At 42.4% G+C, this 26,780-nt stretch overlaps 1 protein-coding gene and 1 long non-coding RNA gene across 5 annotated transcripts; one reads left to right on the top strand and one right to left on the bottom strand.

Annotated features, from left to right (window-relative positions):
• Positions 1 to 613: 613 nt before the first annotated feature.
• Positions 614 to 20,800, bottom strand: Srsf1 (serine and arginine rich splicing factor 1). 4 transcript variants are annotated; one of them, XR_009380696.1, is made up of 7 exons: positions 20,447 to 20,798; positions 19,728 to 19,912; positions 19,158 to 19,330; positions 18,755 to 18,957; positions 17,025 to 18,391; positions 15,195 to 15,322; positions 614 to 1,337 (listed from the first exon to the last, which is right to left on the bottom strand). XR_009380696.1 is itself a non-coding variant. In XM_059271481.1 (4 exons), the coding sequence occupies exons 1-4, from the start codon at positions 20,638 to 20,640 to the stop codon at positions 1,305 to 1,307; spliced, it is 585 nt and encodes a 194-aa protein (XP_059127464.1). In that variant the 5' UTR covers positions 20,641 to 20,800; the 3' UTR covers positions 614 to 1,304. The 4 variants fall into 4 exon arrangements, 1 of the variants encoding a protein (XP_059127464.1); XR_009380695.1 differs by having other exon boundaries at positions 18,771 to 18,957; XR_009380697.1 differs by lacking the exon at positions 18,755 to 18,957 and having other exon boundaries at positions 20,447 to 20,800.
• On the top strand, positions 20,383 to 21,838 carry LOC131917568 (uncharacterized). Its single transcript, XR_009380698.1, has 2 exons — positions 20,383 to 21,269; positions 21,423 to 21,838. It is a non-coding gene; the product is annotated as an uncharacterized LOC131917568 (long non-coding RNA).
• Positions 21,839 to 26,780: the final 4,942 nt, after the last annotated feature.

Raw genomic sequence — 26,780 nt, 5'->3', positions numbered from 1 at the left:
GGGGCTGGGGTGGGGCCGGGGGCGGGGATGGGGCGCGGCGTCCCCCCCCGCGGGGGTGTGTGATGCTGCGGTCCGTGGCTCAGGCAGCTGGAGCAGGGGGAGCTCAGGAGAGAAGATGGAGGACGCCAGGGTCTGGCGCTGGCCCGCTGGGCACAGCTGGGCTGCCTTGCGTGACTCTGATTCGGTGCCCAGCGGCGTCGCGTCCCTATCATACCCTCAGCAGCAGTCAGAGCTCCGGTCGGTCACCTGGCTCTTTAGTCGGTCAAGCACATCACAGCTTCCACCTACGACCTAGGGGACGCTGACGTCCAGTGCCCCTGCCCTCCGGGATTTTCATTACTGGCCAGCTAAGCCCTCAGCACTCTTGCTAGGATAACGCCATCGCCCTTTGCGTGGCCTTCCAATTTGAGCAGGGAATTCCACTAGGGTACAGCCTTAGATCCTCCTAGTGTGGAGGGAAACACTTCCCACGCGTTCAGATGTCATTACTGGGTTATTCTAGGTTGAAGGACTATGCTTCCCCATCCTTCCCTTTCATTCCAGATACAGCAAATTATATTTTAAAAACCCTCTCCCGCCAGGGTTAAAAACAATAAAAACAAATGAGAAAGTATAGAGACAAAATTATTTTAGTCTTTTAGTACATTTTTCACCCCTCCTCCCCCGGAAAAAAAGCCAGACTTCTGGTTGGACAGCGTCAGATGTCACTGAGGTGACCCCAGCCTGTTTGCAGTTCCCAGTCTTCTGTGTAGGAGTCAGCCACTGCTACTGGTTGGAATCTGTAGATCATAAGCCCGAATGAAGTCTTGAATGTTTTCTATCCTTTCCTCACATAGAGGTAGCTACTGTGAATATCAGAGACAAGCTATTATTCAACACATGTCTCCAGTCCCAGAAATCTGTGGTGGGGAAATGAGGGGGCAGGCTCCATCTATGGTATTTTTATAAACTTGTTTTTAAAAATTCCTCAGATGGGCACATTATTTCAGGACTTCAACATATTTCAAACTGACTCTTATCCCCTCCAGACACTTCTAATGAAAGACACATCTTCAACTTCCCCCAATATATATGATCCAAGTAGCACAGTTGCAGAACTTGAGAATAGAAACTGAAGAGGTACAGTAACTTGATCTGTTTTCCCACCCATTAAACAAGCAAATATATTCCTCTCGCACTCGTCCATCAGTCACCAGAATAAAGGGGCTGGGAAATGATGGTCTGGTTCCTTTTAGTGTTGACTCCTCATTAGATACTGCCTGGAGGCCTTGGGTATGAACGAGAAGTCCAGCAGTTTGGATGGATCAGTAGCGGTAACCACCAGAGAACTGGTCAGCCTAAGACAGGAGGGGACAGAGAATGAATGAGTTTCTGATATATCCATCAGCTAAACTGCTATATGTTCCCTGTGTCTCTTGATGTTTCAGAAAGCAGAAGTTTGCATATACATGTAAACTAAGGAGAGAACTAAGATGCAAACCTAAGGAACCAGATAACTAATATGTTCTTGCTCTGACCTTGGACATAGTATGTCCTTGCATTTTCTTTCAGTGGCTACTAGTCTCTGCTTCTTCCCTGCCTCAGAAGATTCATTCAAGGTCTCTGTGTGTTTGCTTTCCCTCTTCCTGTGTATAGCTGCTGCTCTTTAGCTACTCTTTCAAACTATGATCAAAATGAAGCTTCAAGACTACAAAACCATTCTAATGTCAAGACTATGGGATCTAGAAACCCCTTCCCCAGCAGTTCTCATAGCGCCTCTCAGTAGGGGTTTCCCCATGAACAGGAAGTAGCAGTCAAGTGAAAACAGTTAAGCTCCCATACAGAAGAGCTAGATTTTAGGGGGAAATGGCTAATTCCATCTCTATCCATCAGATAGAACTAAAATTCCTGATTATTTCCCAAACTCTTGCCTAAAAAGGAAATTAACCATCTTTTAAAAATGTTCATGTTGTATTTTTAATTATGGGGTGTATGTGCATGTGGAAAGCAGATTCCCAAGGAGGTGTTGAATTCTCAGGAGCTGGAGTTACAAGCAGTAGTGAGCTGCCATGAGGTGCTGGGAACTGAACCCAGGTCCTTTACAAGAGCAGTATACACTCTTAATCACTGAGCCATCTCTCCAATTTAATGAAAATTTAAATATTAGATCTTTTTCATAAGGAAAACCACCTCAAAGTTTGTACTAAAAAAAAACCAGATTCAACTTTTTCAAGGAATATAATCAAACCAACTAAGTTCAAGGACTCCATCCTTAAAAAGGACATTTCTCCTTTTAGGAGATTATCGTTAACCATAAACAAAATGAGTCCCTCTTAATAAGGCCTGTTTGCACAGACTTCATATTGAAGTTCAGTAAGGATTACAATCGTCCAAGTTCAGTATATTTACCTCAATTATTAAAACCAACTTTTAGTGAATCGATCAATGGTTCCTAAGCCAAAAACAAAACAAAACAAAATTGTATCTGAATTCCCCCCCCCCCACATACACCCCTCCCCAAACAAGTCAGGTTCCAAATTCACTCAGTTCAAATTCCCCTTTCACCTCAGGCTGTATAACCTGTCACTCATCTAGATCTAAACAATAAGGACAGAATACCTATCCCACGAGGGCCAACTAAATGAAAACTGTTATTTAAAATTCTTAGAATACTGCTAAAATATAGCAGGTGCTAGGTAAATATTTTTGCTGGTTCAGTGGTCAAAATTGAGCCTGAAAACTCAGAATGCAGATCCCGAGCCAATTAATTAGTCTTCCTTCTCACTCTGAAAGAGGCAGGTTTTCTATTATCTCATTCCAAGAACCCTCAAGTAGATAGTAGCCATAAGACTAATGACATATGACAAAGATGCCTATTAAACTTTGTTTTTCTAGACTTAGAACCCAAGAAGTAGAAAGCAATTCTGCTGCTGTCAATTGCCTGTCCCCAAGTAAGACTGCTTAAAAGAAACAGAAAAAAGACAAATAAAATCCAGAACTTTCTTTGAGGACCAGCAAGACAAATATACCTCTAGGACTTGTCTGGAAACATTACCCCCTGGCTGAGTTCTGCTAAAGTGTCCAAAGCCTATGGAAGAAAACCACCCAGTATCTCACAAGTAAAAATATTTAAATAAAAATTTTTTAAAAAATCCAGAACTTTTAGTAGAGATGTATAGTTAAATGAAACTTTAGGCTTGGAGTAGTGGTTCATGCCTTTGATCCCAGCACAGCAGGCAGAGGTAGGCAGATCTCTGTGAGCTGAAGGCCAGCCTGGTCTACATAGCAAGTTCCAGAACAGTCAGAGCTAGAGACCCTGTCTCAAATAAAATAAACTATAAATAAAAAAAATAAACAAAAAAACCCCTTAAAATTGGCAAGTTAACATCCAGCATGTGCACGCGCGCGCGCGCACACACACACACACACACACACACACACACACACAAAAAAAAAAACAACCTCAAAATCACAACAAATAACCAGCATTGGCTAGAATGGTAGAATGGTGGCACAGGACTACAATTCCTGTACTTGGGAGGCTGAGGAAAGAGGAGTGTAGAGTGTTGAGACTAACCTGGGCTACAGAGTGAGTATAGGTCAGCCAAGGCAACTTAGCAAAACCTGAGGGGTGGAAGGAGGAGCTACAATTAATACCAAAAAGTAGTGGCCATAAATAAGTGTCACCCCTCAACATCAGCCTCAATACAACCATGGGAGAAAACAAGGGAAGGCTTGCCAGAAGGACAGCAGGAGTACTCTCCTCCCTTCGACTGGAGAACCACTCCAACATGTCATTGCTAGCTGTCTGTTTTAACTGGCAAGATGAAGAAGAGGAAAACAATAAAGATTTCTTTATTCCTGAATACCTATTTAAGTTCCTTGACAACCTGAATAGTCACAGGGAACAAATCTACACACATTTTTAGTAAAGTCCAGCTGGTATTTGAACCTGATTAAAAGTTATTTTTTTTACAAAAGGTCGTGACCCAAGACTTCAAAAACTGAACCTAAGGTCATAGAAACACATTTTTCATCTTAACTCTTTTTGACTATGTCAAAATCAACAATATACCTATCAGTTTCAGCCATAATGTCAAAATGCTAGCTTCCATTTTATAACTCTTGGGTGACAGAATACCTAACAAGAGCTGCAGGTATAACTTCATGGTAAAACACTTGTCTAGCATGTAACAATTCCTAGATTTAAGCCTCAGTAAGCAAAAAGGAATACCGAACAAATAATAAGCAAAACAGCATAGGCCACAGAAGGAAAGAAACAAACACACGTCAAAAATACACCAAGAAATTCGATACATCTGGAAAACACATTCAGGCACCAGCACTTCTCCTTGGGCACCTGTTCCTCACTCCCCTTAGATGCCCCAGGTCCCTAGAGCAGCAGATAACTTAACAGTCCTACAAACTTAGTTGGCCTCGGTTATATCAAAGTCTCTAAAGTTGCTGATTTAGACAGATCCCTTATCAGTGGATACTGCTTCTACACCAAATATATTGAGAATAAAGTGAAATTCATCAGCATGATGCCGTCAATCTAAAAATTCTATTTACATGTAAAATTTTTACTAATTGTAGTACCTCTCCAAAAGTTTTTATAAAAAGTGGAACAAAGCCAAACCTATTTTGTAAGCACCCTTTACTTCAACAGAAACAATCCTCTTTAGTTTTTCTTCTACTGGCCCACTTTGATTTTCAGTCTGCGAAGGTGGGTTGTCCCTCAATTTGTGGTGGTGACAGGAAGAGGGAAATCAGGAAACCAGTGTTGAGGATCACTGCATCAACTTCTCTGGGTTAAAGACGTGAACAGCAAACATCACAAGACTAGCCAGATTAGAGTCTGGAAAAGCTGTTCTGGTCTAGGAAAATAAGCCAACTGAGGGCAACAGAAGACCAGGTAAGCCTAAGATCTGGCTCAGCTTCCAGAAGTAGGAATGAACTCTTTGAAGGATGTTTCTTGACCTTGAGTCTCTGAACTGTAAGGTACATTTGGTTCTCTAGTCCAGGCATAAATGATATGAAAGGGCAGGTAAGTAGCTCTCTCTACACAGGGACAGAAGCTGTACTTAATATTTCTTTTTTTCCTTCAGCCCATCATTTACTTTTTAAATTGTAATAATATATACCTGCTGTTGTCCAAATACTTGATCCTTAGTTTCCGTGTACATTGGCAGAGGGCTTTCTGCTCAGTCTGAAGAAATTTTAGGACGACAGGATAGCATTTGACTCGGGATTAGTACTATGGCACAAAGGGAAGACTAGCTATTTCTCTGACGTACCTGTGGCCTCAAAGTATACAAGGCTCTACTCTACTGACAGAAGTTAATTAGCTATCTACTTTTGGGACCGGATTCTGCCCTCTGCTTTTGTTTTACTAGTCTATAGAAGACTCATCCCTCACCTTCCAGCTGTTCCCTAGTTCCCTGACTTCCTCTTTCTTCCCATCTCTCCTTTCACTTTCTCTCAGCTTTCATTCAGCACTGGAAGCTCAGTTGATGGTGGTCCCCCGAGGCAGCACAAATGCTTCCTGTGCACTAAGTGTAAAACCCACTGCTAGGTCTGTAATACACACCATTTCTGGTTTGGGTATTCATTTCAGATAGGAATGTCACAGTGTAGTTACGTTCCGCATATGAAAAATATTTTAGACTAACTTATTAAACTACATATAATCTAGGATGAAAAACACCCCTTACTGATACCTATATGTTTGAATTGGTAACTTAGAGCAATTTGTCTATGGCTACATAGGTACACTTAAAAAAAACTAATGCTAACACCTGAGGAGGCCCCCATATATGTTTAATACATTACTCTATTTCAATGAAACAGTTATTCTGATCACTTAAGAAAGCTATATGAGCCGGGCAGTGGTGGCGCAGGCCTTTAATCCCAGCACTTGGGAGGCAGAGGCAGGTGGATCTCTGTGAGTCCGAGACCAGCCTGGTCTACAGAGTGAGGTCCAGGACAGGCACCAAAACTACAGAGAAACCCTGTCTTGAAAAACAAAAAAAAAAAAAAAAAAAAAAGAGAGAGAGAAAAGAAAGCTATATGAAAGCTGGGCATAGTTCACATGCCTTTAATCCCAGCACTTGGGAGGCAGAGCAGAAGCAGGCAGATCTCTGAGTTTGAGTCCAGTCTGGTTTACATAGTGAGTTCCAGGACAGCCAGGACTATATAATAGACCTGCTCTCAAAAAAAGTTATATGGCAGAAGGTTGACTTAGTACCATCTACCAATCTTCTCATCAGAGAACTATGAAAATTCAAGCTAACTTAACCAAGGATAAGATGAGAAGTTTTCATTGCTGGGAGAGATCCAACACCTGTTTAGCATAGATAAGGAACTTTGCTCGAACTCCAGAACAAGACAAGAAATCAGGGGTGAGATGGCTCAGCGGGCAAAGGTGCTACTGCCAAGTGTGACCATCTGTCCTTGATTCCCACCAAGCTGTCCTGACTTTCCACACTTACGCTACAACACACACACGATGGAATAAAACATTAAAAATGGGCTGCAGAGAAGGCTCAGTGAAAGAGCACTGGCTGCCTTCAGAGTACTGAAGTTTGATTCACAGCACCTATTATCACACTTACAAACGTCTGTAAATCTATAAATTCCAGGGAACATGACACCCTCTTCAGGCACCAGGCAACTCACATAGTGCAGACATACAGGCAGGCAAAACATTCATACACATAAAATAAAAATTAAAAACAGGGCTGGAGAGATGGCTCAATGGTTAAGAGCATTGACTGCTCTTCCCGAGGTCCTGAGTTCAATTCCCAGCAACCATATGGTGGCTCACAACCACCCATAATGAGATCTGGTGCCCTCTTCTGGCCTGCAGGGACACATGCAGGCAGAACACTGTATATATAATATATAAATCTTTAAAAAAAAAAAAATTAAAAACAAAGCCAAAAACCTAGTGGGATGAAAACACATCTAAAGGAATTCGAGAAAGGGAAAATGACATCACAAATCCAGTACTTCAAATCAGCAGTGTATTCAGTCTCTCCTAACAGCTTCACTTAAAGAGAAATAGCTTACATAGTCCCTAATCAGGCCATGTTGAGAATTCAAAATAGAAAAATGCACTGAACATTTTGAAAGGCTAGTCAGGGCATCTCAAGGACAACCTTCCCAGTTTACATGAATTTAAATCAGTTGTAGGCTGTATTCAAGCTAAGTATAATGCAAACATTTTGACTGCAAACTAGAAATAGGCAAGTTCACCACACCAACTTTAAAAACTTGCCTATCCAGAATGCTTAACAATTCAGGTCAGCCAAGTGGTGGCACATGCCTTTAATCCCAGCACTAGGGGGCAGAGGCAGGCAAGTCTGGTCTAAGAAGCGTTCCAGGACAACCAGGGCTATACATGGGGGGGGAGGGAGAGGAGAGGAGAGGAGAGGGGAGGGGAGGGGAGGGGAGGGGAGGGGAGAGGAGAGGAGAGGAGAGAGGGAGAGAGGGAGAGAGAGAGGGAGGAGAGGAGAGGGAGGGAGAGAGAGAGAAACTAATCTCCCTGCCCCCCCCCCATTCAATTTGGGTTTGCTTTTGTGGATCTAATTTACTAATACAGACTTGAGTATATACTCAGCCAATGCAGAAGCTGGGGACCTAACTCAGCTGGTAGAATGCTTGCTTGCTTGCTTGCTTGCTTGCTTGCTTAACATGCAAAGATGCCTGGGTTCTACTCCAAGTGCCTCATAAACCAGGCATTGTAGTCTCTAGACCCTGTAGTCCTAGCACTTAAAGGGTGGAGGCAGGAAGATCAAAAGTCATCTTTGGCTACATAGCAAATTTGAGGTCAGGCTGGATGTATCTCAAAAAACAAAAACACAAAATAGGGATCTTTTGACATTTACCATTAACAGGTCCTTTGGCATCCTACTGTCTTTACAGGGCTGTTGCCTCCTTACTGAGTGGCTGGCTAAGCCCGACCTCTGTGTGACCTGTTGTCCTTCCACGAGGCCAAAAAAGGGCAAAGGCTTTTCTGAGCTCTGTTCACTGCACACTGGAAAGCCAGGAAGTCAAGCATTTCACTGTCTTGGAGCTGGGCTCTGGGCCAAAGCCACGGTTGAGAACACAGATCAGACAGTACCATGGGACACCCTGGTGGCATGAGGTAGTTACTGCAGATGGTATTCACTTTAGTTTCTTCTAAAGAAATTCCCAATTGGAAGGGAGGTAGAGAGAAGGGGGGGGGGGCTAGTTAGTAGTAAGCAAAGGATCTGGATTCATGTTTTAGTCTTACCATTTTTTTTTTTTTTTGGTTTTTCGAGACAGGGTTTCTCTGTGTAGCTTTGCGCCTTTCCTGGGACTCACTTGGTAGTCCAGGCTGGCCTCGAACTCAGAGATCCGCCTGGCTCTGCCTCCCGAGTGCTGGGATTAAAGGTGTGCGCCACCACCGCCCGGCCTAGTCTTACCATTTTTAACATCTCTAAGGTGTTTCTTCAAACTCCAAAATAAAGTTAGCATTCAATGAAAAACTATCAGCACCATTTGAAAGTTAGCCTTTAAGAGTCACCAAATCCGGCCGGGAGGTGGTGGCGCACGCCTTTAATCCCAGCACTCGGGAGGCAGAGCCAGGCGGATCTCTGTGAGTTCGAGGCCAGCCTGGGCTACCAAGTGAGTCCCAGGAAAGGCGCAAAGCTACACAGAGAAACCCTGTCTCGAAAAACCAAAAAAAAAAAAAAAAAAAAAAAAAAAAAAAAGAGTCACCAAATCCACCAGGCGGTGGTGGCACACACCTTTAATCCCAGCACTCTGGAGGCAGAGCCAGGCAGATCTCTGTGAGTTCAGAGACCAGCCTGGTCTACAGAGAGAGATCCAGGACAGGCACCAAAACTACACAGAGAAACCTGTCTCAAAAAAGTCACCAAATCCAGGTTTGATGGTGCATGCCTTTATTCCTACCATTTGGGAAATGGAGTTTAAGGCCAGGCTGAACTATGTGATACCGCATCTAAAAAACAAAACAAAACCCAATCACAATAAACATATATACATCCTATCCATTTTCCCAATAAAAAGAAGAGAGAACAAGAGCATGAAGCTGAGGCTGCTACTCTGGGAATAAGCCAATTCTGACCAGAGGACACATGCATCACAGATCTAAACTAAGTAACTCATTTGCCTCAGATTTTGCTCAAGTACATTCACATTTATTCTGTTGTGCATGCTAGTGTAACTGGGCACATTGCAAGAAATTCAGGAAATTAAAAAAACAGGTCTTGCTCAAAACCATCTGTAACTCCATTTCCAGGGGATCCAACAAGCATGCATATGGCACACATACATGCATAGAGGTCAGTTATAAATGTAAAAAATATTTTAAAGAAACCCCCAAACAGGCCTCAAAGAGCCATGTAGCTGGCAGTGGGCAAATATACATTAAAACTTTAACAATCTAAAGAGAATGCATTTAGTTCATACATGTGACATCTAAACATGCAAAAAAGCAGAATAGAATACCACTAGTTCAATCAAAACCTCTTCAGCTATTAGCTAATCCAGAGATCATTTTTACTTGTTTTTGAGGTTCACTAAGTAGCTCCAGCTGACCTGGATTTTCCTATGGAGATCCATCTACCTCTGCCACCATGCCTGACACTTAGTTGTGGTTTTGTTTGAACTGTTTAAAGATTTACTTTTATGCCACAAGAGGGCCTCACATCTCCTGGAGGTGGGAGTTACAGGCAAGATGTAGGTCCTCTGGAAGGGAATCAACTGCCCTTAACCACTGAGCCATCTCTCCAGTCAGATGGAAGAATTTCTAAGTTAAAGGAATGAGGGCGCTGTGGAGATTTAAATGAGGAGTTAAGTATCTGTATTGTGTTGTTTGGCTTTGAGTTTTCTCAAAGAGTTATCGGCCTGAAGACTAGGGTTAGGACCTGAAGTAAAAGAGTTTCTAACCCCCAAAACAACCTTACATGCTAATGTATAAATTTCTGTAATGTTACCTATTTACTGTCTAACAAAAATACTGAGGAATCTGCAGTGATTCTGGGGAATGGCCACTAAATTCAGGTCATATTTAGGCTTCCGCTGTAAGAATCCAACTCAGGGAAAGATGAGAAAATGAGACTTAAGTACTTAGGAACAATGCCATCATAGTCTTAAAACAAGTTGTCACCGGACATGGTGGCACATGCTTTTGATCCCAGCACTGGGGAGGAAGAGGAAGGCAGATCTCTGAGTTCAAGGTCAGCCTGCTCTACGTATAGCCTGCCTCTGCATAAAGACTCTCTCAAAAAACAAACACCCAAATGACTATCACAGCTATCACTGTGTAGCCATCTTCCCTTAGCTTCCTTGTGCTGAGATTATATGCATCACCAGATTGATGCCACCTACTAGTGGGTTTTTGTTTTTGAGATAGTCTTGCTCTATATAGCTAGCTCATGATGACCTAGATGCTCCTGTCTCAGCCTCTGGAGTATTGGAAGGCTGGGATTATACTGTGCACCACCAATCCTGGCTTCTTGTCATCAAGACATTTGAGATGTGGCCCAATATTAAAAACACAATCCTTTTATAATCTAGTCAGTTAACCAACAGTTCAGGAAATAGAGCACCCATACCACTTTTCTATCATTTCCTGCCCATTAAACCTGCAGCAGCACTGCAACTGGTTCTTGGGAAAATAACCACTAAAATCCCATCGGATGGCAAAAATTAACATATAAAAACATTAAAATAAAATAAGGTGATCAAATGCATCTTGTAGATAATTACAGCTAAGTATTTAGCAAGTGCAGGAGATCTGGGTTTGATTTCCAGCATCCACATGCAGGTTTACAACTGGTCCCAGCGGATCCTACACTGCATATGTGGTGCAGAGACAAACATGCAAGCAAAACACTCATAATACACTTTTTTAAAATTTCTAAAAAGGCTTTGGCATGTTGACTTTCCAAGATCAAGAATAAGTATAACTTGAGCTGAACCTTGAGGCCCGTTAAGATTTGAGGCAGTGAGACTGCTAACGAGGAGTGTATAAAATAAGCAGACACACAAATGCAAAACCAAAGGTGGTCAGTTAGCATTCCCATGTCAAAAGGACATGACTTAACAGTGATGAAAACTGGAAAGGTAAAATATAATTGACAAATGGTAGTGACATTTTAGGAAGATCATATTTGATAGCCAGGATGAAGGCTTCTCACTGAAACCAGGTAAAATACATCAGTAACAGACCTGGGTACAGACAAGAATGCTGAAATGTCAAGTGGGGATGTGCGACAAATTTAAGCAACAAATTTCCACTCTGATTTCAGTAACTAGATGTGGCACTTGGGAGGATTTCAAGTTCAGAGTTGAGGTCAGTTACATAGCGAGACTGTCTTAGAATAAAACGAACACCAGAACTAGTCTGGTTCAAGTCAATAGACATGGTGGCACGGAGGGTGAAGAATGAACTTGGCTATTACCTTGCTGAAATTTACTACTCTTCTCACTTCAGGGGAAGCAATTTTTTCATTTTAGTTGTTACAGTATGTTTACTGTACAACTTACCAACATTTTACATTTCTAGTCTTAAAATGTGCTATCACTTTTTAGTATTCTGTAGCTAAAATCTCCAGGGCATGCCGTTACTGGTAAATATATTTGAGCCCAGGACTACAGTCATTTTTAGGTTTCCATCCCTACTTGCTACAGCCTGAAAATGACCCCCAACTTAACTCCTGAAGTCCTCTAATACTTCAACAATCTTGCCATGCCCTCTGACATTTTAGCAATCTAAACTTAGCCCTTCTTTTACTAAGAGAATCATCTGTGTAATGCAAAGCTGGAGTTTATCAAACTTTACACTGGGCATGGTGGTGCACGCCTTTAATCCCAGCACTGGGGAGGCAAAGCCAGGAGGATCTCTGGGAGTTCAAGGCCAGCCTGGTCTACAGAACGAGATCCAAAAACTACACAGAGAAACTGGGGAAGGGCGGGGGGGAAGAGTTTTACCTGATGTAAGTATAACCATTAGAGTGAACAGGAAAAGGGCAGAATACACCTAAGACACAGGTGCAGGCTTCCTAAAAAGAATCATTACAAAGGGAATTCAGAGTGCCTTTCTTACATGTTAAATTGATTCAAGACCAAGCTGGCCTTCAAATGGTAATCTTGTCATAGCTTATCTGAATGCTGTGGTTATTGTGTAATCACCATACATGGGTTAAGTGTTTAAACTTGCAGCCCCATGTATAGCCTCCAGCACAACTTTTAATAAGCAGGGAAACACATCGTATAAATTTGATCAGTGTCTTCTCAACTGCAAAAACAATTTTTCCACTTACAATGTCTTATTTTCCAGGGCTAAAGAGATGGCTCAAAAGTTAAGAGCAGTGGCTGCTCTTCTAGAGGACCCTGGTTCAATTCCAAACATCCACATGGCAGCTCACAGTCTGTTCTAACTCCAGTTCCAGATGTCAGATACCCTTACACAGACATACATGCAGGCAGAACACCAACACATATAAAAATACAAAGGAATCAATGTCTTATTTTTCCAAGTTTTTTTTTTTTTTTAAAGTTCCCACAGACAAGTTTTACTTTAAAAAAGGAGCATGAATTTGTGTACTTTCCTCTGTGGGTGATTGGGGGGGGGGATAAAATTGGGACAGAGAAGCTAATGGTAACAAACTTTCACTCTCAGTAATCTCCAGCTCTTAAACGGTCAGTAAATAAACATGTCAAAAGACCTGTCTATATTGGGGCTGGAGAGATGTCTCAGGAGTTAGGAGCACTGACTGTTCTTCCAGAGGACTCAATTCCCAGCACCCACATGGCAGCTCACAACTGTTAACTCCAGTTCAGGAGATCTGACATCTTCAAACCAATGCACATAAAATAAAGTTAAAAAAAAAATTTAAAAAGAGGTCTTGTATAGACTTTTTGACCACAGCACAGCCTGCCTACAAGATAACTAACCTGACAAAGTTGGGTGCAAGTTATCATTAAAAGTTCATTATAAATACTGAAACATTACTCCTAAACCTGCCAGAGAGAAAAAGCTCTGGAAGTATACTTACTTCCTATTATTCTAATTTATAGTTGAGTTCCTCTTAGGGTAACCACTATTCAAAACCTACATGGACTCGTCATGTAAAATGTAGAAGAGCATTGCTCATTGATTACAGAAGAAAACTTAACCCAAACCGCTTAACTTCATGGGTGATTAATAATACTGTAATGGCATTGCAGTAGCTTATTTCCTCAGTTTTGAGGCAGAGCTCCCTCTCGTGGCCAACTGATTTTCCCTATTACTTAATAAAACCACTGCAGGGAACAAGACATAGACGACACTAGTGGTAGTTAAGTATCCTCTATGTCTCTCAACTGCAGACCCCTTCACCAATAGCTTACAGTTACTGTACATCTTATGGTACAGAAGTCAAGATGCTTACTGCCTTCATCTCTTTTTAAGATAAAGCACTCAGTTTTACTCAGAGTAAGTAAAACTCTGCTTTACTTACCTAAATGGGAACCTCACAAATAAGCCATGCAAGACTTTTCTTTCCTCTGTAACCCACTGACACTATCAAAATGCTGTAGGTAAGTCTTAAGTTGTACGTAGCTCTGTGGTAAAGCACTGACCCAGCATCTGAGGCCCTGGGTTCAAATTCTCAGCACACTAAAAAATACTGTTACCTCTGGAGTAGATTTCTGGAATTAACTTGTACAGAACATCAATTTATCCTATTTTCTGTGTACTATGAAGCCAACAAGAAAATATCCTCCCTTTGATCCCTGCAAGGCACAACCAAATTCTAGATTATCAAACAGAGCTTCCAAATTTAAAAACAAAAACACCAGCACTCTGAAATTCTCAACCATGGAAGTGAGTGCTAGTTTAAATATGCTGTTAACTTCTTTGCTCTAAAGCAAAAAAAAAAAAAAAAAAAAAAAAAATTTTTGCAAGATTTTTTCAACAATTACAGTAAAACTTTTTCTGATTTCTTTACATTTTAATCTTTCTCATAGAACCATAATGGGGAAGGTTCCTTAAGACTGATAACAGACTTTGGAGAGATGGCTTATCTGTTAAGAACACTCACTGCTTTTCCAGCGGATGCAGGTTCAGGTTCCCAGCACCCCACAGCTCACACCTGGCCAGTCTCCAGTTCTAGGGGAACCCAGCGTTTTCTTCTGGTATCCAAAAGCATCACTCTCACTAAGAACATACTTACGTACAGGAAAAACACTCCAACACATAGATATAAAAACTTTAAAACAAAACCCCACAAACTCTGAAATCTAAACCCCTACCCTCAGGAGCACTGCACTACACGTTGTGGGCATATTCCTTTCCATGAAGTAAACAGTCTGCCAGTGTCAACTATATAGTAACAGAATACACTGGGTAGGGGACACCTTTTCTAGTATCTGATTCAGTCTAAAAGGATGGAGAACTTAAATCTCAGTAAGGGTTCCAAAGTAACAGCCTTTTATTCACTCCCAAAATGACATAGCAGCACTAATCCTCTGTAGTACTAGTACAATTCTACATAAAACTCCTTGCCCGCCGAGATGTATTTGGGACTCACGGTTGTTCGTACTTTACATGAAGATCTTACCACATATACCATATATATATAAATACCTTCAACAATGCCTGTGCAATTTTGTAATCAAGAGTGCACTAGTATTTTTGCTGGCAAACTTGTTAGTGACGTTAATTACACAATGAAGGTAGCATTCTGGCCAGATTTTACATTCAACTGGCTTAACAGTCCCTAGTATTCAGGGTTTTTTTTTTTTAATGATTTCAGAATTGCAGATTGTCAATCTGTCTTCAAATCATGATAGAAATAAGCCACAGTGGTTGTTACAACAGAACTCAGTCTAATACTTTCTCTCCTTTTAATTCTATTTAAATACATATATTTAATTTCATTTGTAATTTAACTACAAATTTCATATACAAAGCAAAAAGGCAAACACCAGAAACTGACCTTGACCACAGGAAGCTGCGGAACAGCACCAGTCCTACAAAAGCATGGTTCATAGACAAAACTAGGAAAAGCTGACCTTAGCTTTTATCATATGCAACTCCAGAGTTAAGATGGGTGATTTACATACATTCAAAATTACTAAAAAGCTTGGGGGGAGGGGACATTGCAAGAGAAATTATTCATTCCAAACTTTAGTTCTTAAAATTCAGATCCCAAACTAGGTATCAAAATATGTCTTACCTTTGTCTCCAGTAGGATGAGCTGAACAGCAAGTTGGATTATTCAATCAGATGTTATGCAAAGTACTTGCTTAAAGAGATTTAAGTGCTTTCTTGGTTAGAAAAACTAATCAGAGTCCCTACAATATCCTAAGGGAACAGAGAAGGGGGGGTGGAAATCAAGGTAGTATTTTTATTTCCAAAATGGTATAAATTGTTAGTATGGGTATAGGCCTATTTAAGACTTAAAACTTAATTATATTTTACAAATACTTCTCTCTAGTGTTCAAACCCAAGCCATTGTATGGCAAAGAATACTTTTCTCATTTCCAATCTAGGGCTGAACTACTTAAAACAGATAACCTTGAATAGAGACCATTTTTTTGGTTCTATTTCCAAAGCATTCAAAATAGCTCACATTTGTTTATATTTAGGTCGCATTCACCTTTCAAGATTATTTTAGTAAATTGGGCATGGTGGTTCACATCCATAATCCCAGAGTTAGGAGACAAGATTGCTTTGGAGTTTGAGCCCAGCCTGGGCTATATACTGGATTCTAGGAAAGGCTGGACCAGAGCAAGGCCATCTAGAGGGAAAAACACAACCCACCAATTGAGAATTTTCCTCAATATATTTAAAAACATATTCACATTTAAACTTTTAACCATGCCATGTTTAATTATGCTAATTCCTTAAGGATTCTTTTCAAAAGCAAATTTCTGCCCCTTGGTTACATTTTGAATTCTGTAACTACAGCTACTTAAGCTTAATGAGTCTACATTGCTTTACCTAAAGTGAAACCCTAGTTTTGCACTTAGCACCTTCTCTTCCAGGACAGTCTTTTTTTTAAAAAGTTCATTAAAACATACAGGTTGAGTGACCTCATGCAAATTTCTTGAAGCTATCAAGATTCCTGGTCTTCCCTATGTTATCTTATATCTGAATAACCTGAAATTCAACCTGCAACACAAGGGAAAGGTTAAAGATCTAGCTATTTCTATTGGGACACTGATGAGTGGTTTATTCATTCTAACTAGAAGGAAATCAGAAACTTGGGATTTTAAATAAAATTTCCATACTCCAATCTAAGCAAGATGGCAGGGGCTATCAGATACAACAGTAGACTTAAGATAGACTTGCTGATTTAATACAGAACACTAAGTTTGGGGACAGAATACTCTTTATGGCTGAAAAGATTTACAAGACATTGATTCACCCAATAAGCAGTTAATCTGCCAGCATACTGTCCACAATTCAAAGTTTTGCACTACATTCTAATTCCCCTGCTAATGTTAATACAGAATTTGAGTTTCACCAAGGATCTCAATGGTTACCTCTAAGCTAATATCAAAACTCACTAGCTATCAATCAACTTTGCACAAAAAATCTATTTGCCTAAAGTATTACCAAAATAAACAGCACCTGTAAGTTCTTAATCACACTTTAGCAAAATATGAAAGCTTAATTTCCAGACTATTACCCCTACATAATTGTACTACATACATGACTGCCTTACACTCAGTTTATTATCCCCTTAAGACTTCCACAACAGTAAGAGACAGTTATTATCATTTATTAGAATTTTTAATTTACTAACACATAGACAAGTCAGAATCTTATCAATTTAAAGAATAAACTGATACACTAGTTACTCAGCAAAATTTTACATGAAGAGGAAAAAGGACAACCATGCATCGTTTTTTAAAAAATGTTTATTTTTCAAAGAAAAACGGCAATAGCCAATTGGAAACCTACTTATTCTTCAACTCCAATTTTGTTTTCTTTAAATTTAGAAGTGACTTACTGATTTACTATTTTAAACAAACCCCCCCTTTCCCCTTTAAATGTTTACCATCTACTCGTGCTGAATCCTTCCAAGGAGATTGCTCCAGCGTATATCTCCAGGTCCTCGCTTTGCTCCTTTTACCAAAAAATGCAAAACACAATTCCATCGTGCATCTTAAGGGCTCCAATCGTCAAAAATAGGAAAAAAAACTCTTTGGAATAGCCAATTAAGTTGAATGAAAAAAAAATCCACACGAATGCGGTTTGGTTGGGGCAGGAAGGAATCCACTCCTATGTTCCTGGTAATCTGATCCCGCTCCATGAATCCTGGTAATTCATCCTCCCTATCCTATCCACATTATGATTTGAATCCAATGATCCAGCTCCAAGGATTGGGATCCAGTGAGCCCTCTCCAATCCAAACCTTTATAACCAGCAAAACCAAAAAAGAGGAGGCAAAATGTTAGATACTGTAATCAAAAAAGGTTTCTGGGGAATGATGAGTTATGTCTGTCATCAGTTTAACAGATGTACATCAATAACTATCAAATTCCCCAAAACAAGTTTCTGTATGGTGTTTAGATAAATTTTAGAAACTTAATCATTATAGAGACTAACTGGAAGAAGCACTTTATATTTACAGTTCAACTGATAATGCCAACACTTGTTATTTATTGTACAGGTATCACAGGTTTTGTGGCTGCAAAGTTATGTAATTGAAGTTTACTGGTACTGCTACCCACCTAAGTCTAAACTAAATCTATTGCTCCCATCTGCAATTTAGCTTGTAAATTAAAGTGTTTTAACATGAGTCAATTATGAATATTAAAAGGGAAGGTGAGACTTAAAGTACTCCCAACTAGATTATCTACACTAATACGTTGGATTCTATATTTTGCTGTCATTTTGTCTTTAAAAAATGAAATAACAACGCTCTATCAGTCACACAGAGGACATGCAGATTTAGCAGTATTGATATTATACTCTGTTTGGAAATAGACACCCTGTACCCACATGTACACCAACAGCAGGCCACACATTAACAGTTGTAACTAAGCACTGTGACAAATTAGCCATTCTTCCCACATTAGTCCCTATTAAAACAAAAGGGGGGGGAAGGGAGCAAATAACTGTTACAAAATGGGCAATTTTGCCACAATTGCCAAGGTTTAAAAAGCAAAGCAATTGTAGCTAAAGGTAACTGCATTAAGATGTTTGCAAGTGTTTTAAGGTAGATAAAAATTTTCACCCTTGTCTTTTAGTATAAGGTCAATACTGCCAATTTCATCTGTGACAATAGCACTTGGAGTCATACCATTGCCTCCATTATTGATCTGATCCTCCTCAATCCTCCTTTTGACAATCCTAAAATGATTGAAATGTGCTCCACAATCCTTAATCCAAAGCATTCTTAATCCATCTCTTCAGATATGTCTACAGAAAGACACATGAAAAGCAAGATAAACATAAGAACTTCCCCAAGTAAGATAACCACAAACACCCCCAACATCCCATTTCACACAAACCAGAGCAGAATAGACATTTACACAATATCACAGTCTGAAGAGCATGGAATTAACTAAATTTAAACAGTCCTGTCTATGACATCACTTAAAATACAATTTACCAAAGACATGAGGGGAATGTAGATGTTAGGAGCAAGGGGATATTACACAAGAATGCAAATTCAACACTTTAGCCCATTCTGAACAAAACAGTTTGAATTAAAAAAAAAATGAAAAGATTGTACTGAGTAAAGGAAACTGTATACAACATGGGTTCTACAAAAAGTGTCACCAATCATCTTATGTACGAGAGCGAGATCTGCTATGACGGGGAGAATAGCGTGGTGATCCTCTGCTTCTCCTTGGGGAGTAACTGCGACTCCTGCTGTTGCTTCTGCTACGGCTTCTGCTACGACTACGGCTTCGAGAGCGAGATCTTCCATAACTTGGACTTCTGGGCCCATCAACTTTAACCCGGATGTAGGCAGTTTCTCCCTATTGGATAGACAGAACTTTCCATTGAAAGATCTAAGCTTTCACCTGTCTTCAGACATGCTGAATGAATACAAAGACAGACAGACCAGGTCTCTGGTAATTTACATGGACACCCTTGCCTGTATCCTTACCTTCACATTCCACTGTTAAGAACACTGTATCCAATTCTGGCCAAAGAAAAGAATAAGTGTACAACCTACCTCATGAGATCTAAACTTAGTGTTATCCAGTTTTCGAACTGCATACGTCATATCTTCTTTCCGTACAAACTCCACGACACCAGTGCCATCTCGGTAAACATCAGCATAACATACATCACCTGCTTCACGCATGTGATCCTTTAAATCCTGCCAGCTTCCACTCGGAGGCAGTCCTGAAAAAGTGATTTCCCCCCACTTAATGCTAATTATCCTGTTCCACATTAATGTATAATGTACATCGGAACAAAGATTATTTTAAAATACTTAATGATTGTACTTAAGTGTTTCCAGGTAAAGAGCTGGTAAGAGTCTGAGATCCAGAGTCCATACTTATTTGTAAAGGATCTTCATAGGCTAGCACTGCAACCTAATTTGGGTTAAATCACCACCACAGTAATCTTTATTTACTAAATTCACCCCCAAAGACCGAAGCACTTTAAGACCCCCGTGTAAAAGAAAAAAGAAAAAAAAAGAAAGAAAAAAAAAAAAAAAACAGCCAGCAAAACTTGTTGCCAAACCAGTCCCGCGGGGGGACGACGTCGTGTTTAACCCACACGGGAGTCAACTCACCGGAGACAACCACTCTGTTTTCGGACCGCCGGGAGGGCGGGCCATAGCGGCCTCTCGGAGCTCCGCCGCCTCCACCCCCGCCGCCGCCTCGGCCTGTCCCGCGGCCGCTTCGGGGGAACTCCACCCGCAGACGGTAGCCGTCGTAATCGTAGCCGTCGCGACCGTACACCGCATCTTCCGCGTCTCTGCGTGATCACAGAAAGCACCGGGGGGATGAGGGAGCGGCGCGGCCCGGCCCGGCCGGCGGGCCAGCCGACCGACCGACCTAGCCCCCGGCCCGGCTCGCCAGCCACTCGGGGAGGCGCGGACGGCGCACATGCGCAGCCCACGGCGCCGGGGCCCACATGCGCCGCATAATAGGGCCGGCCCCTCCCCCACCCCGAACCACGCCGGGCAGACTCCCGACCACCACGCCAGCCCTCGAGCGCCTCAGTTTCCCGCTCCGGGGCTGCGCATGGGCTCTGGGGACGTCCGAGGCGGCCAGCCACCGGAGACAACTCGCCGACTTCGGCTCCTTACTCGACTCCTGCAGGGGCGATAGCGCCTCGCTCCCAGCCTCGGAGCCCCTCCTTCCCTGCACACCCCACCACCACCGCCCCCACCACCACCACCCCCGCCGCCCCGCATTATGTGCAGGCCTCGGAGCCTTCCCCCCCACCCCACCCCAACTACTCCAGCCTCTATCTCCTCTCAAGGCCGCCCGCCCCACGCTGCCTCACCGCGGGTCCTCGAACTCAACGAAGGCGAAGGGAGGTCCCCCGCGGCGGTTCTTCAGGTCGATGTCGCGGATGGCGCCGTATTTGTAAAACACGTCCTCAATGTCCTTGGTTCGGATGTCCGGAGGTAGGTTCCCCACGTAGATGCGGCAGTCGTTGTTCCCCGCCGGGCCACGGATCACACCACCTCCTGACATGGCGGCGACGAAAAAAGGCGCGGACTCGAGAAGAGAGGCCTTCCCACCAAGCCTAGCGTACGGCAGAGCGAGCCCTCAGCGGCACCACGTCTCCCGCGGCCCGTCCAAAATGGCGCCTTTATCAGCTCGGCGCACTGATATGGGGGGGGAGGGGGGGGAGAGGAAGAGAAGCCGGAGGAAGCGGCCCGGCCGCCTCAGTGCGCACGCGCACGGGCCGTAACGGGTGCTGAGCGGGGCGCGCGCGCACGCACGCACGCACGCACGCACGCGCGACGTCACCCTCCGCACGGAGGGGAAAAAGTCCCTTGGCGGCCCGGGGCTTGTGGGATGACTGCTGGGTAGCGGAGCGGCCAGGCGTTTGGTAAAAAAAATGGCAGACTCTGGCGGAAGGGGTTGTTGACGCCTGCCGAGTCCAAGGGTCGTCTGTCTCCTCAAGCGTGAACCCTCTTTTATGGCAGCCCGGCGCTCGGATTTGGTGAAACCTAGCCTGCAACCGTGTCCCGCCATGCTCCGCGGTGGTAACGGCCTTTGGCGGGAAAGGCGACGGGGGCGGAGCCAGATGATGCCGAGCTGTTGCTCCGGAAACCTGGGCATCTTCAGCGCTTTGGGCTGGGCCGGCGGAGCTGCAGGTGATTCGTTTAAGAGCTTTGGGCGGAGCTGTGTCTTGTGCTGCTACGAACCTGCGGTGGGCTGCGTTTTAGGCAATTAGGAAAGTGTCTAGGCGGATCCTCCACAACTTTCCGAATGAACCATGCCTTCGGTTTTTCTCTTCCTCCTTTCAGAGGACGAGAAAGGAAAAGCAATGGAGTAGATGCGAGGACTGTAACTTCTAGAGACAACGGTTGCATCTCAGGGCTGAGATTCGGCTTGTGTGCTAGACTAAGGAGATATAAGAACTTTTTTTGCAGATTGTCTGAAATAAGAATATTTATATTGGATACCAAGATTTTGCTTATTTGTTTTGTAATCACGGGAATGGAATTTAGGGCCTTATGTGTGAACTCATACGGGTTTTCAGCGTTAACGAATTCGAATTGGAATAAGAGCAAAAACAAGATGAACTTTGTAACTTGTGGCTTCAGTTTCATCACTCCAGAAACTGAGGCAGGAGGATCTATGCTAGCCTGTGGTACACAGTTCTAGGTCAGCCGGAGCCATGTAGGGAAACCCTTTAAAATAAAAAATTGGAAAAAATAAAGCCAAAGCCTTTTTTTTGTTGTTTGTTTTGTTTTGGTTTTTTGCTATTTTTGTTTTTTCGAGACAAGGTTTTTCTATGTAGCCCTAGCTGTCTTGGAACTCGCTCTTTATAGACCAGGCTGGATTGGAACTCAAGAGATCCACCTGCTTCTGTTTCCTGAGTGCTGGGGGATTAAAGATGTGTACCACCACCTCAGGACTAAAACCAAAGCATTTCATAATCGAATTATACATAAAACAGCCAGGTGTGGTGGCCTGCCCAGCATGTGGGAAACAATCTCCGAGTTCAAGGCCAGCCAGAGCTACATAGACCCTGACTCAAAAATAAATATGCTAAATCAGATCCCCACTGATTCCCACTCTACCCCACCCCACCCCACCCGGAAACAGGGTGTAACAGTCCTAGCTGTCCTGGAACTCATTCTGTAGTCCAGGCTGGCCTCAAACTCACAGAGATCCGCCTGAGTGCTGGGATTAAAGGCGTGCGCCACCACTGCCCTGCGATCCCCACTGATTTTAAGGGTGATTTTCTGCAGTTATTTTTAGTTTTATTAGATTTTTTATTTTGTGCATATTGTGTACTGGAGTGGTGGCTAGTGCCAGGGCACACATGTGGAAGTCAGAAAATAAGGAGTCCATTTACCCCTCCCCCCACGGGCTGAGCCCCAGAGATCAAACATTCAGGCTTTTGAAGAGCACCTTTACTGGAGGAGCCCTTCTGCTGCCCTTTTACATTATTACTTGTTTACAACAGTCCAAGGATGTAAGGCTGCTAAAAATGAAACCATTAAATATTAAGACTGGCCGAAGAAGTCAAGGACAGTGAGAATGGGGGAGGGGCACAAGTGATCCATAGGTTTCTAGGCAAAATGCCTGAGGTGAGAACCTGTTGAATTCCTGGGAGATCAACTGCAAATTTGACTAGTCTCCTAGAAGTCTCAGTGAAGAGAGGAACACAGTATGTTCAAAATTTTAAATGACTTTGAAATACAGATAAATAGTTAAGGAAAGGACAGTTTTTGTTGTTGTTAGTCATAAAGGCTAGTCGAAATGAATTTTATAGCAAGGCTTGGTAGCCCACATCTGTAATCCCATCCCTCAGGAGTTTAATGAGGAAGATAATGAGCTCATGGTGAGTCTGGGTTACATATGAGGCCCTGTTTCAAAAAAACAACAAAGGAAAACATGTCTAGTAAATGTCTTTGTGAACTACAAACTCAGTTTGAAATGATCAAAGAAGCTTGTTGAAATGTTGGGGAAGGGGATTTTTGTTTGTTTTTTGAGTCAGGGTCTCCTGTAGCTTAGGCTGCCCTGCAGCTTCCTGCTAGCTCTCCTGCCTCCATGACCAGCTTGAAAAGTGAAATTTTTGTTAAATCCTTAAGCTCTGCATGGGTGGCCGGTATCTAATCTCAGCACTGGAGAGGTTGAAGGAGGAAGATAAGGAGTTCAACGTCATCCCTACTGTATTTCCAGTCCAAGGCTGGACTGATATGTGGGAGACTCTTATTCAAAAGTATGGTGAGGTACGCCTTTAATCTCAGCACTCATGAAGCAGAGGCAGGTTGAGAGTTTGGGGCCAGACTGGTCTATGTTGTGAGTTCCAGGACAACCAGAGCTATTTAGAGAGACCCTGTCTCGAAAGAGGGGGAAAAAAAAAAAAAGAATGAAAAAGGATAGGGCTGGGGTCCTCTGGTTTGGTTTCGTTTGGTTTTTCCAGACAAGGTTTCTCAGTGTAACAGTCCTGACTGTCCTGGAACTCAGTCTGTAGATCAGGCTGGCTTCAAACCGGCTTCACCTGCCTGTCTGCCTCCCCAGTGCTGGGATTCAAGGGGTGCACCACCATTGCCTGGCTGGTCCTCTGTATTTCTATAACCAGCAAAATTGTTACTTAGTACAGTTCCATCACAGAAGGTGATGTTGGGATAGTGTCTGAGAATAAATTGAATTAAAATATAGCTTTCCTAATCTGGGTTATTTTTTCAGATTTTTTAAAAAACATTTGTGCTGAGCTGGGGAAAGGGGGTGGGGTGGGGTGGGTGGCTCACACTTTTAATCCCAGCACTTGGGAGGCAGAGCCAGGCAGATCTCTGTGAGTTCAAGGCCAGCCTGGGCTACAGAGTGAGATCCAGGAAAGGCACCAAAGCTACACAGAGAAACCCTGTCTTGAGACCCCCCCCAAAAAAAGTTGTGCTAATATTGACCTCTCTGATGATAACACTATTATTTTTACTACTAAGTAAAAAGACACAGCGTTCTAAATACTTGACTGATAACTTCCAGGAAAAATTGATTTGGTCCACTTGTTTTACTGATAGCATATTTTCAGAAAATGAAAGAAACAGTATATATCTTTTTATTTAATTTATATGTGTCTCATTTTCCCTAGTAAAATTATATTAAAGACACTTTTCTCCTGTAACTTTATCACCAGTAAATTCTCCATTAAAATGACTATTGATTATTTACTGTTTTTTGAAAAATATGGAAGAGTAAGTGAGCAGAATGTTGTTTCCATGGAAACTTCTTATTGCTGTCAGTAGATAGACTGGTTATAAGGATTGTTTTTCATTTCACATATAATAAAAGCCACTTTCCAAGCCTAAGACATCTAATAATACTGTTGTTGTAATTTTATTCTAGGACTGGCTTCCTTAATTCTTGGATTCTTTTTGTTTTATTTTTGGCTGAGTTGTCCCATCTTTGTTGTTCCGTTATTGATAACAGAACAACAAAATATATGATTTTGAAAAAAAAAAAAAAACAGTTCCTGAAATGATCTGTTACAAAATATTATCTTCATGTGACTTCTTCCTATTATAGCTCCTTTCCCCTCTTCCTCTGTCTTCTAAGGTCAAAATCAATTCAAGTTGAGGATTTCCTAGTTGAGTTAAGTAGTTCTTGTTTTTTGGCTGGTTGGTTGGTTCGTTTTTCAAGACAGGGTTTATCTGTGTAGCCCTAGATGTCCTGAAACTTGCTTTGTGATCATGCTGGCGTTGAACTCAGAGATCCACCTGCCTCTGCCTCCTGGGTGCTGGGGTTAAAGGTATGTGCCACCACAGCCTGGCTTTGGGTTGTGGGTTTTTTTTAGATTTCTTTTTATTTTTGTGTGTATATGTGTGGGTCTGTGTGTGTATTTGTGCACAAGTACAAGTGCCTTTGGAGGTCAGAAGAGGGCATTGGGTCCCCTGGAGCTGGAGTTCCAGGAGATTGGGAGCTACCCAAGGGCACTGGGAAGTGAGCTTGGGTCTTCTACTCTTAGCCACTAAACCATCTCTCCAGCCCCTACTTTTGTTTGTTTTTTTTTTTTGTACAGGGTCTCACTCTGTAGACCAGGCTGGCCTCTGCCTCTCCGGTGCTGGGATTAAAGGTGTGCACCACACACTTAGCTACATTGATTTATTCTTTTGTGTATGTGGGAGTTTTGGCTGCCTGTATCTGTATACCATCTGTGTGCAGTGCTCTTGGATGCCAGAAGAGGGCATTGGGTCCCCTGGAACTGGAGTTAAGGACTGAGTGTGAGCTGTGTTCATTTGGGTGCTGGGATTGAACCAGGATCTCTGGTTTTTTAAATAAATGTTTAGTTTTGCAGTGTTGATGGTCGAGCCCACAGCCTCGGGAATGATAGGAAAGTGCTCCACCACTAAGTCATGTCCCTTGCACTCTTTTTAAAACAAACAAACAAACAGATTTTTGATAGTATATATTAATTAGTTGGGGTCTTTGTTATGACCTCTTCATACTTGTGAGTCATATGTTTGGTCATATTCACTCCAGTAACCTCTTGTTCATTCCCACTCTTCTTTATCCCTTCCCTCTTCCCAACTGGTCTTCCTTCTACTTATATGTTTATTTTAAAGATTTTTTAATTATATGTATGTGTGTTATATGTATATGTTTGTGCACATGAGTGCAGGTACTCTAGGAAGCCAGAGATGTTGGATCCTCTGGAGCTGAAATGACAGGCTTTGTGAGCCACCCAGTGTGGGTGCTAGGAATTTTTTGCTCCTCTAGAAGAGGACACTGAGCCGTCTGTTCAGCCCTCATTTATTTTAAAATTTATTTATTTATTTATTTTTGGTGACTCAATGAGTTTCTTTTTTTTATTTTTTATTTTTCCCGAGACAGGATTTCTCTGTGTAGTTTTGGTGCCTGTCCTGGATCTTGCTCTGTAGACCAGGCTGGCCTCGAACTCACAGAGATCCTCCTGGCTCTGCCTCCTGAGTGCTGGGATTAAAGACATGCGCCACCACAGCCCGGCTTAAATGAGTTTCTTTAGGATTGCTTACAGGGGCATGGGTACCTTATCCGTCTCTCCCCAGCATTCATTAACTTCCTGTCGGGGTACACCCTGTAGTGCATGCAGGTCGGTTGAAGAAAGGAGGCACTCCAAGATGAAATTTTAAGGCCTATGTGGCAGCAGGAAGGTCCAGCCTCTTCTGTTGGACTGAACCCTGAACAGCTGCACAAAGGCATATTTATTGATTGTTACACAAAGTATTTTCTCATACTAGGGGCCCTAATTTTAATTTACAAGTCTTTTTTTTTTTTTTTTTGGTTTTTTTTTGTTTGTTTGTTTGTTTTTTGGTTTTTCGAGACAGGGTTTCTCTGTGTAGCTTTGCGCCTTTCCTGGATCTCGCTCTGTAGACCAGGCTGGCTTCGAACTCACAGAGATCCACCTGCCTCTGCCTCCAGAGTGCTGGGATTAAAGGTGTGCGCCACCTTTACGTCCTTGACCTTGACCTTAGTCCTTTATTATGTATTGTGTGCAATATGCACTAATACAAGAGCCTCAGGTGTCTTGTGACCAAAGTCATTGGATGACTGCAAAGCCCCTTCAGCAAAACAATCGCTGTCTTCCACAAGGATTCTTCAAGGTCAAAGTACTTCTAAAAAAACAGCTGTTTGGCCTGTGGCAGTGGTGCACGCCTTTAATCCCAGCCCTC

The sequence above is a fragment of the Peromyscus eremicus genome, chromosome 8a (assembly GCF_949786415.1).
Source record: "Peromyscus eremicus chromosome 8a, PerEre_H2_v1, whole genome shotgun sequence".
Lineage (NCBI taxonomy): Eukaryota > Metazoa > Chordata > Mammalia > Rodentia > Cricetidae > Peromyscus > Peromyscus eremicus.
The sequence above is the reverse complement of the archived record's forward strand: the minus strand, read 5'-3'. Positions and strand labels throughout refer to the sequence as shown.